We start from the raw sequence: 10,960 nt of genomic DNA on the forward strand, positions 1-10,960 counted from the left end.
CATCTATGTTCCATTCATAGATTTTACCTGAAGAGACTGAAAACTGGTTACTAACGTTCCTTTCCTTGAACTGGAGGTCAGAGGGTGTAGGTCTGGGATACCAATTTCTGGTCAAGCTAGTAGGGGTTACCTTTGGATGAGTAAGCCTTTTCACTTCTAAGTTCCTGAACTGGTTTTCTAGGTGTTCTATCTCCTTTTCACTGTCTGAGGAGGTTCTGCTAGAACTGCTAGAAGCTGTATGGACGTCTAAAGCAACTAATCTGTTGGTTTCAAGACGGGGATCAACACTGGTTGAAGTACTAACTGGTGGAGGGGTGACTGGTTCCTTCTTCACTAGTTCTTCAAGTTTTTGGTTGACTATTTCTAAGGCTGTTTTGTCCTTAGATCTAAGGCTGGGTTGCTTAGTTGTGGGGAGCTTGACTAGAGGCTTCTCTATGACTTTGATAGGTTTGCTAGGGTTTCCTGGCTGAGGAATAACCTTGCTATCTACCTTGTCTTCTATTCTATCAAGCTGTTTTCCTATAACACCTAAACACTGATTGGTGTAGTTGTTTTGCTCTATGACCTTCTTCACTACTATTTCTTCTTGAGTGGTAGGGGTTTTGAAGGGGGAGGCAACTAGATCTGTTCCACGGTGGTTGAAGACTATGGCTTCCTACGGTGGATGGTGAGATCTAACAACTTCTGGGGGTTTTGGTTTACCACTAGCATCTTTACTAGGGGGTTTTGTCCAATTGGTTTTGGTGAGAACACAAGACTTCTTGTGCCACTCGAAATGGTTCTCAAAGTATTCAAAGAAAGGGACATTACTGGATATCTCTTTCATGAATGTTGTCCAATTTTTGAGAACTTCTTTCTTTTTTTCAAGGGTATGGTTGGCTCTATAGGCTTCTCTCTTGAGCCTGTTTTCTTCAGACTCAAACTCTTTGCCTAGGGCATCCATATCAGGAGTGAAATCTTTCCTGATAACCTTGAGTTCATAATCTATTTCAGGTTCTTGCTGAAACGGATCTTGGGGTTCCTGTTGGTAGGGATTTACCATATCACTACCAGATGGTGATAGGGGTTTCTGACTCTTCTTTTCTTTCTCATCAACAACTGAATCTTGTCTGTCTGTGTAGCAGGGTGTGCTAACCTAGGATTTGGTATGGACACCTTGGAGCTCTAGATCTAAGTCTCTTCTAGACTTGGGAAAAGGAGCTAGAGGTCTGGATGTACTACACTGGGATGCAGGTCTATCTCTTAAGAGATTAGTTGGCTGCCTAAAGGGTTGGTGTAGATCTACTGGTGATCTAAACCTAATTTCATCATATCCTGATAGGGAGTATGAAGGTGAACCTACTGGTGGTCTGAATCTAGAATGGTCGAAACTTAGTCTAACCGTGCCATCGGCTAGCTGCTGGACAAAGTCTAGATCAGGATTCTAGGCAGGGTGTTGGATTTGATGAGCGAAATTCTCATTCTCAATCATCCAATCTGTAGGGAAAGTAACCTGTGACCATTTCAGGGTTTTGGGAACCTGAATGTTAGATCTAGTGTCTGTGGTCTGAATCAGGGTAGTTTCTCCTTTTACTCTTTTATCAAGTGCTTGAACATTGAAGTTTGTTCTCATGCACTTATAATACACTCTGTATATCAAGGCCAACTGTCTAACTCCGGGTAACACTAGGGTACCATAGGTCTTGATATTGAGGGTAAGGGTTTTCATAACATGTGGGTCATCAAGAGCCACTGAGAAATTGGGAAAGCAGTCAAAATGGATAGGTCCATTACTAAGACTAGTTTCTATGGTTCCTAAGAGGCTGTCATTAAATCTTATATGACGAGTGTCTCTAAGGGCCATGAGGATAGAAGCATTCAATCCTTCTCTGATTAAAGGTTTAACTCCGACCTGGACTAAACCTATGTGGATAAAATTATATCCATCTTTCATGTGTCCTACCAGGGTTGCTTCAGGTAACAAGTAGCACGTCTCGTACTCCTTATTGATACTGTAAACTTGTTCTATGGTTCGAACATGGTAACTGGTCTTAAAGGCATTCTTAAGGGTCCAAGAAGATCCGTAAATCTTGTTTGTGGGAACCTTAGAGATGTTCCAATCTCCTAGTTTTAGATCTAGATCTGACAACTCATAACTCTCAGAATTTATAATTCCATCTGACTGAGGAATCTTTGAGAGGGATGTACTGGGTGACCTAATACTGGTAGAGGAGTTACTTCTAAACAATCTTTTCATATTCATGATTAAAAGCCTAGTTAAACAATTACAACCTAATTACCTTTAACCTCAAACTTCTGGATCTATCCTTAGATCTAAAACAGGGGTACAAAAAGACAATTGCCTAATCTCGTGCAACTCAATCTCTTACTGCCACTATCCTTACTCTAAGATAACTCCTTTTCGCTCACGCCCTACCCTCGGGACTTATTGTTTGATGCGGGACACACACTCAGCCTGGGATTTACTGGACTTACTGGGTTGACAATGGCATAGATCACGATCTTACGCGTCTCAACAGTACACATCTGCAACAAACTGGACGGATAAAAACAGAAACAAGAAGAAGCAGATAACTGGGAAACAATTAATCAACATGAACAAATAATCAACGAATAAAAGCAGATCGGAAAAGAAGACTACCAAATATACCAGAAAACAGGGTACCAGTAACAACAAATCTAGAAGATATGATGGATGAACAGTACTGGAAGAGTTATCAGAAAATAATGTAAAACAGTTAGGAGATAACATATATAAAGTTCAAAATAATGATAATGAACAAAATAATGGATAACTATGGCGGTAGAACCAGCCAACTTGATTAAATCAAAATAAACTGTAACTTACAAACACGATCGACCAAAACTTAGCTCAACTGGTAAAGTCTCTGATGGTTGTATAAGAGACCTGAGGTTCAATCGCCGCATACACCAAAACTGATTGGTATCTTGTCTGATAATAAAGAGCTATTATCAAGAGCAGATACCATAGGTTGAAACTCTCTCTCAAAAAAATATAAAAAATAGCAGTAAACCCGAAACGGTACACCGGTATTGACCAGTCCGAAATATATCGTACCGCTGGTCAAACTGGTATAATCTCTAATACAGTATTGACTCCCTACTAGTACTTGAATGAACACTGGCAATGAAAGTGTACAAAATTTACCTTGTGTCAATTTATGGCAATGTCACTCTTGTCATGGTATTGTTGGTAATAATAAATTCAATTTTCAAGTTTCTAGCAATAATCAAATACCTTTATTTATTAGTAATCCTGATGTAGAGCAATGAAACAAGAGGGTCGAGCCCAAGTCCAGCACCAGTCGGGCTTCCTGTTATATACGGAGTATATATAGCTTTTATAACTATAGGAGATGTAGCTTAAATAGTATCTATTAATTTTTCTTTTTCCATACACTCAAAAGAGAAAACAGTTGTGCCTTAGAATTGTCCCTAATACTGGGGTATGCATGTGTTAGGTTGGGTTTTTTCAACTCAATAGCCCAAGTTCCAGCACATGAGTAGAAACCAACATAATGACATGTACATTGGGTTAGGTTGTTGAATTGTATTGTTTTATGCTTTGTAAAAAATATATTTTTTCATTGATTATTCAATTATTTTTTTAATAATTGATTAAAATTTAAATAATTTAAGAAAATTATATTCTAAATTTCAAAATTCATCATAACAAATTCAAAAAAAAAATGCCAAAATAAATCAAACTAAAATAATTAAAATAAAGCTATTAAAAAAACTTATATATATAGAGGGGTGGATGGGTTCAAAAAAGTATCAATCCAATTCAAAACTCAAAATAACCCAACCTAACCCATCAACCCACAAAAAACAACCTGAGGAGTCAGGTTGGGTTGGGTTGACTTTGTCAGATGTAAGTCAAATATTAAAGCTTTTCTTACACTTTGGAAAGGAACAAGGATCAATACATCAGATCGCCTATCTTAGGGTTGAATCTGAAGCTTATCTTGGGTTCGCTATATTTGTTTTCAATTTTTGACAAATTTGAGAAAGGGATATTCTGGGTTTGTGATAGAGAAATTGTTGGGTTTGTGTATAAGGGGATTTGTTGGGTTTGTGAAAAATGTTTAGATCTTGGGATTGACATAAAAAATTTGGTTGGTTGCCGATCTGAATTTTTTTTTTTTTGAAATTGAAATTTTTTTTTAGTTGCCAAGAAAATGGATAGTAAAATTGTATTTCCTTTTAACTGTCAATGAGTTTTGATGTGTTTAGTTATAAAGAGAGTAAAAGAAAGATTAAAAGAAAAAGGATTAATTTACTAAGAATATGAAGAACATGAACATGATCGATTATGTTCTAGGAAAGAACACAAAGTAGATGAACATGTTTCTTCAAAAAAATAATGAAAGGAATAAAAAAATAAATTTTATAGATAAATTTTTTTAAATTGAAATTCAAAATTTTATTTTAATTGTTTTATCTAATGTGGCTTTTTTTAAAATTAAATTTGCTGACGTGGCATTTTTAAAATGCCAAATAATTTTTTTTAATATTATTTTAGTGGTCACGTCAACATTTATTGTGCCAACAGTGTTCCTCGTCTGCCACGTAGACAATTTATTTAGTGAGATGACTGTAGAGACCAAAACGAGATCATTTTTTTATTATTATAGGGATTAAATGTGGTAAAATTAAAAAGTAGGGACTAAAATAGGAATAGGTCAAAATGTAGGGACGAAAAAGGTATTTTCGACTAATTTTTCTTTTTTCAAATACCCCAAAAAAAAAAAAAAAAAGGTGTGACCTAGTGGCGTGCATGTGAATGGTTGTTGGGTTATGAGTAATTCAGTGACACTTAATATTATTATGCAAGTGACATGTCTTAATGGATAACACTACTCACTTACAAATTAGATTACTAATAAAAATGTGCGTATATAGGTGACAAGTTGTAATGGATGATATTAAAATGTTATTTAACAGACTAGATTATTAACAAAAATAGATAGTATGGTCAATATAAAAACGTAATCAAACATAAAATTTATAAATGAAAGTTTTGTAATGTAATAGGTAAAAATGAGAACAACCCCCAAACTTAAAGTGTAAAACATATGCTTTTTTTTTTTTTAATTTAATGTATGAAAAAATTTGGAGTTGCATGGTATCGATCCTCATGTCTTAACAATGTTTTGGTTATGCTCTACCATTTGAGATACCCAAAAAAAATATTGATATTATCATGATTTCCGAGTACATTACATATTTCTTTCTCATACTCATTATAGTATCACTCAATGCATTATCCTCACTTCTATACAAAAAGTAACACATATGATTATACTGACACAAGTTCATAGTAATAGCGAAGGAACATCATCAAAGAAAGACATGTTCTTCTGCTGTAGCTCTTGATAATCCTCCTATCTAGCATTCTTTGGATCAAAAGGCTCACAATTAGGAAGAACTAAACCTTGTTTTATGCAACCCATTTTCCAAGCATGCAGAACTTGCTTTGAAACGACTGGAAGCCGTATGGATTGATACTCTCTTAGAGCTGATTGTAAATTTTCTGCTCCACTCTCTGCAAGATATTTGCCTAAAACTACTGCATCCAAAAACTGACATGTTTTTGCTTCATACAGCGTGAGGAGTTGTGGGGTGAGCCACATCTCCAACTAATACCACATTGTCCCAAAAGATTTGTTCCAAGGGATCACTATCATATATGAAATTAAAAAAGGGACCCTTTGTTTCTTTCATCACTCTCACCAACTCAAGAACACAAACCTTCTCTGCTTCTTGATGCATCTTCTAGACCATTTCACAACTTATCAGCTCTAGTAGGCAGAACCAAAGCGAAAGCAATTTTCCATTGAGATTCCATATATCTATGCTGGGTTATTTTTTGGATGGTTCAATTATGTTATGTTTTATGGGCAAAAGTTATCAAACCACTAAGTTACAGGATGAATGCTATGTCAAGAAGTTTTTAAACCACGTGTCAAAGAGCTCTGCACCCACATTATCAATATAAATAAATAGACCTTACTTTATTTTTTGGATTAGATGCCTCTATTATAATGAAGCCACAAAATCATTCAATGTATCTCCTATCACTATTCACCAAAGAAGATTTGCAATTGTCTAGAAGGGGATAAAAGTAGGCAATGGTCTCCATTTCTATTGTCAATCTTTCTTTAAGCTGCAGCCTGCAGGCCTACTGTGAACCAGACTAGCTTGGAGATCCAACTGATCGTCATCCCACCACCAGCAACTATTTCTTCCTTGATACCTCACTCATTTTTTGGTGTAGCAAAAAATATTTGCTGTAACCTATTCTTGTACTAGTACCAAGAATAATGAGCCCTTGCTGAGGCTATGTTTGAGCTTCTATGTGTTGATGGCTCGTAGCAAATATGAGTTCTCCCTAGATCACAAGTACCACTATCCACTTTGACAATTGAATGCTATCCAGATTGCCTATAATGATGTCCCCCATTAGCATACTAAGCACATTGAGATCAACTATCGCTTAATCCGACATCATCTCCAAGACTCCAACAGGGTAGTCTTCACTTGCACTCAGTTTTGTCTAAAGACCAACTTGCTAATGTGTTCACTAAGTATCATCCGTCAGGTTGCCTCTGTTATTTCCTCTTCAAACTCAAGTTGGCTTCCTCCATAGCGACTCAAGTTTGAGTAGAATGTTAGTATAACACATTTGGCACATGTCATATGTTGCATATCAGGGTTAGTACTTGATATTGAAGAGGCCCTCATAACATAACCCTCAAATCTATCTATGGAGACCATCACAATAAAAACTAAAACCAATTTTTTTTTATTGGGCATTAACTTGAAGCCACGTGCATCTATAGCACTTTTTACTAAGATCATTGTACTTGTAAATCTAGAAAATACAAAGAATATAAAGAGATTCTACCACAAAATCATGTCATTACTAATGCATTATCAAGAAAGAAACCCTATTTATTCCACCATTTTATAAAACACCATAATCATATCAACTACTTAAGCTATTTCATACTGTTCACCACCATTATTCATTAGTTTGCTGGATAACAATCAAATTAGTGCCTAATCATGCAAACCATAAGATTTTGTTGACCAACAAGCCAATGAAGCATTAACATGGAGACTTTAGCGACAACTGATAGTAGTGGAGAAATTTATTTCAATTGCAATGCAAAGCAGAAAAAACTGATTGTATGTTCTTCAAAATCAGGGATTTTTTTTGGGTCAATACCAAAAGCTAGTTCCCATGTAACTATAGCTACTGTGAAATGATGAGCAAAGAATTACAAGGATAGTAACCCTATGCTATTTTCAGTTGCAGAGATATGCTGTTAATTGAAGTAAATAGAGGACATCATATTAATAGTAAAGGAACATCATCAAAGAAAGGCATGTTCTTCTGCTGTACCTCTTGATAATCCTCTGATCTAGAATTCTTTGGATCAAAAGCCTCACGGTCAGGAAGAACTAAACCTTGTTTTATGCGACCCATTCTCCTAGCATGCAGAACTTGCTTGGAAACAACTGGAAGCCGAGTGGTCTGATATTCTCTTAGCGCTGCTTGTAAATTTTCTGCTCCATTCTTTGCAAGGCATTTACCTAAAACTGCTGCATCCAACACTGACATGTTTGTGCTTCTTACACCGTGAGGAGTTGTGGGGTGAGCCGCATCTCCAACTAATACCACATTGTCCCAAAAGATTTGTTCCAAGGGATCGGTATCATATATCAAATTCAAAAATGGATCCTTTGTTTCTTGAATGACTCTCACGAACTCAGGAACCCAAACCTTCTCTGCTTCTCGATGCATCTTCTGGATCATCTCACTGCTTACTTTCATGGTTACTGAGTTTCTCTAAATATATTTTAATTAATATATCAGCTCTAGTTGATAGCACCAAAAAGTCTCAAAGCCAAAGAAATTTAACATTGTGTTTTCATAGATCTATCTTGGTTTTTTGTTTTAATTTTTGAATGGTTTAAGACCAAAAGTTATGAAGCTGCTATGTCATGGGATGAACAGCATGTCAACAACTATTTAACCATGTGTCCTATATGTGCCTAAATGAATGCCTGCCCTTACCCATAAATAATAGCCTTGCTTTTTCTGCTTCTATGCCTCTATTCTTATAAAGCCACTAAACCATACAATGAATCTTTTATCACTAAACACCAAAGAAAATTTGCAGTATATATAGAATTGGATGTAACAAATGGGATGAAACTGAGCAATCACCTTGAGTTCAGGCTCGGGTTGGTTGACATACCAAATCCAATTAAGCCTCTTGTTCGGAAGCTCATAAAACACACTGTGAGTCTCATAACCTAAGTCGAAGTACAGACACTTTCCCAGTTCAGGATATGAACTACGGATGTCCACAACAGTTTCTGAATTTTCATTTCCTGAAAAATCAAAAACCCCTCTCCATGCACAATAACCCGAATACCTTCAAAGAATATTTCAATGACAAACTTCAAATTCATAAGCAAGATATAAGGAAAAAAAAAAGAAAGGAGCAAATTTTCATTTGTTTTTAGTTAGAAACCTCAATTTAAGTCCAGGAAGAAAACTCTGGCGGATAGAAGAGAGGCTCCCATCTGCTGCAACAAGTAAATTACCCACTATTTCGATTTCCTCATCGGTTTGTAGAACCTTAGCCTTAATCTTGACAGATGTCTTGTCCTCAGAAATGCAGAAAGAGAGAAAAAGGTGACCCCATAAAAGTATGTTTGGGGGCAACGCATTGTAAAGAAGGCCATGGAGATCAGCCCAATGAGCCGCTCTGAAATTGAAGTTGTCATCTCTTGTCAATGTCCAGCTGACCTTCTTCTCACTATCTCTTGCTTGGTTCTGTTTGCAAACCAAAATCCGTAAGGTTATCTGTTTTTTCGAGTGAGAACATTCTTATATCAAAACTTATTACATGGTTTATTTTATAGCGAAGCGAAAGAATCAAAAGGTGGCAGGAGAATTAAGTAACTGTTTGTGATCATGGCCATTCAAAAAACAATAACAAAAGTAATAAGAAATATTTTTTTTGTTGACAGAAAAAATGATCAGAATTTTACCTCAAGTAAAAAATGGATGCAACAGCAAAAATAAAAAGAAAACCTGAGATTGCCTCAAAGTCAGAATCAAACTAACGTTGCTTCATATAAATAAAATTCTGCAAGTTATCTGAAACAAGAATGGGAATCATGTATTGATTTTTCTTTTCCTGTATTTATAGCATGTCAAGTTAACTATAGATAGCAAAGTAGCAGGGGTAAAACAAAAAGAGGCTTGAGTACCATGTCAATAGTGAGTGGCAAAGTGGAAGAGTAGAGAAGCTCTGGATCATCAAGCCAAGACTGAATGAGTTTCTGGGCCAGAGGGTCGAGCCCGAGCCCAGCTCCGGTGGGACTTCCCTTAATGGGTTCGCAAGTTTTCTCAAGCACAACAACATCCCACCCAGCTAAGATTAGCGTGTGTGCACATGACACTCCTGCTATGCTTCCTCCCACAACTACTGCTTTAGGCTTCATATCTCTCTCTCTACTCTTATAATTATTTGGAGGAAATGAATATATGAAGGGCTTGGTGAACTGGAAAGGGTATATGAATATATGAATAGCTAATTTGTGGACAGAGAGAAAGGTCAGGGAGTTCAATTTCAATGTCAAAAGACGACAAGCTAGTGTTTGTTGTTACCTTTTTGGTGCTATCCTACATGTTTGGACTAGAGTAGGGGAACGACCGAACGAGATACTAAAACCATTCTTAAAAATAAATAAATAAATAAATACTCAAACCAAATTTTTTATTTTTTATTTTTTATTTTTTATTTTTTAAATTAAGAAAATTTGGAGGGGAAGGGTTTCCACTTTCCACTAATGTAAAATTTTTTGGAAATTGAAATCCTGCTTCCTTTCTATCATTTGAACTACATCATATTCATAAAAAATAATAATAATAATAATAATAATAATAATAAAAATAAATCCAATCTGATCAGTCCTAACAGTTCAAGGTAGTTTTTTTGTGGGTCGGGTTTTCATTGATATGTTTTCAACCCATCAAACCTAACCTATTCAAACACACACAAGTGCACGCACACACCTAAAATTTATTTAATTTTTTTTGTGTAGTGGGCCTTTTTGTAATGTTGGGCTGGGCTACCTCTTGCTATACTGGGCCCAAGTGTTTTGAGTAAGGGAGTTGAAACTAGTCCAACTACAGCTCACTTTGGTCTGGCTTGTGCACAAACTATGCCTTATCTGCCAAGAACTTCGTTCACATGCCTATGGCAGGCAAAACTACTTTGGATAAGTTATGGCAAGCAGACATGATAATAATAATAAAAGAAAGTACTTTTGCCTTTAGACAAAGTGAATAAGTATATCCCAATTAAAAAATGATAATCACAATGAAAAGAAACACTTTGCAAAGCAAGTAGTGGGAATAAATAGGTAAGACATGAATTATCTAAAGAAAAATATCAATTTGCTTTGCTGTCCACGGGACCAAGACTAAGGAGGGAACCATCTTCCTTAATGTGAGTAATCTCTTGGGAAAATCCTGTCGTTTGAAATTAGTCACTTTGAGGGAAACGGACCTGAATGGCTTATGCCCCAAAAGAATTCTTTACTTTGGGTAGAGAGCAGGACTGTTAGAGGGGGAGAGGGGACGACCTATTGGTGCATGCCTCCCATTCTATCCTCCCCATTTCTAATTCTTCCTTGCTTTTCTTTTCCTTTTTCTTTTCTCAGTGTTGGCTTATGTTTGTTGTGATTCTCTCTTAGAGGTTTCTATTACTGTGTTTGTGCTTATGATCGTGCCTCCTTTTTTTCTCCCCTTCCTGGTAAGGGTCCTTTATATAGTGTCTGCCGTGACCAGATTTTACTATTTTAGCCTTTAACAACCTTTATTTGGTCTAGGTGTCCTTGTCGACCACTT

The 10,960-nt window shown here is 36.2% G+C and overlaps 1 protein-coding gene across 2 annotated transcripts; it reads right to left on the reverse strand.

The window, feature by feature from the left end:
• Positions 1-7,166: 7,166 nt before the first annotated feature.
• LOC112006444 (uncharacterized) lies at positions 7,167-9,689 on the reverse strand. Of its 2 annotated transcripts, XM_065773717.1 has the most exons (5): positions 9,316-9,580; positions 9,094-9,136; positions 8,571-8,875; positions 8,261-8,471; positions 7,167-7,879 (listed from the first exon to the last, which is right to left on the reverse strand). In XM_065773717.1, the coding sequence occupies exons 1-5, from the start codon at positions 9,468-9,470 to the stop codon at positions 7,379-7,381; spliced, it is 1,215 nt and encodes a 404-aa protein (XP_065629789.1). In that variant the 5' UTR covers positions 9,471-9,580; the 3' UTR covers positions 7,167-7,378. The 2 variants fall into 2 exon arrangements, with proteins under 2 accessions (XP_065629789.1, XP_023894480.2); XM_024038712.2 differs by lacking the exon at positions 9,094-9,136 and having other exon boundaries at positions 9,316-9,689.
• Positions 9,690-10,960: the final 1,271 nt, after the last annotated feature.

This window comes from Quercus suber, unplaced genomic scaffold (assembly GCF_002906115.3).
Source record: "Quercus suber isolate HL8 unplaced genomic scaffold, Cork oak 2.0 scaffold_79, whole genome shotgun sequence".
In the NCBI taxonomy this organism is placed as follows: Eukaryota; Viridiplantae; Streptophyta; class Magnoliopsida; order Fagales; family Fagaceae; genus Quercus; species Quercus suber.

Coding starts and splice junctions, on each gene's coding strand:
- LOC112006444 (XM_024038712.2), bottom strand. CDS start 9,549: ATGAAGCCTAAAGCAGTAGTTGTGGGAGGAAGCATAGCAGGAGTGTCA. Junction 8,876..9,315: donor TGCCACTCACTATTGACATG/GTACTCAAGCCT, acceptor GTTTGCAAACAG/AACCAAGCAAGAGATAGTGA. Junction 8,472..8,570: donor CTTCCTGGACTTAAATTGAG/GTTTCTAACTAA, acceptor TATTCTTTGAAG/GTATTCGGGTTATTGTGCAT.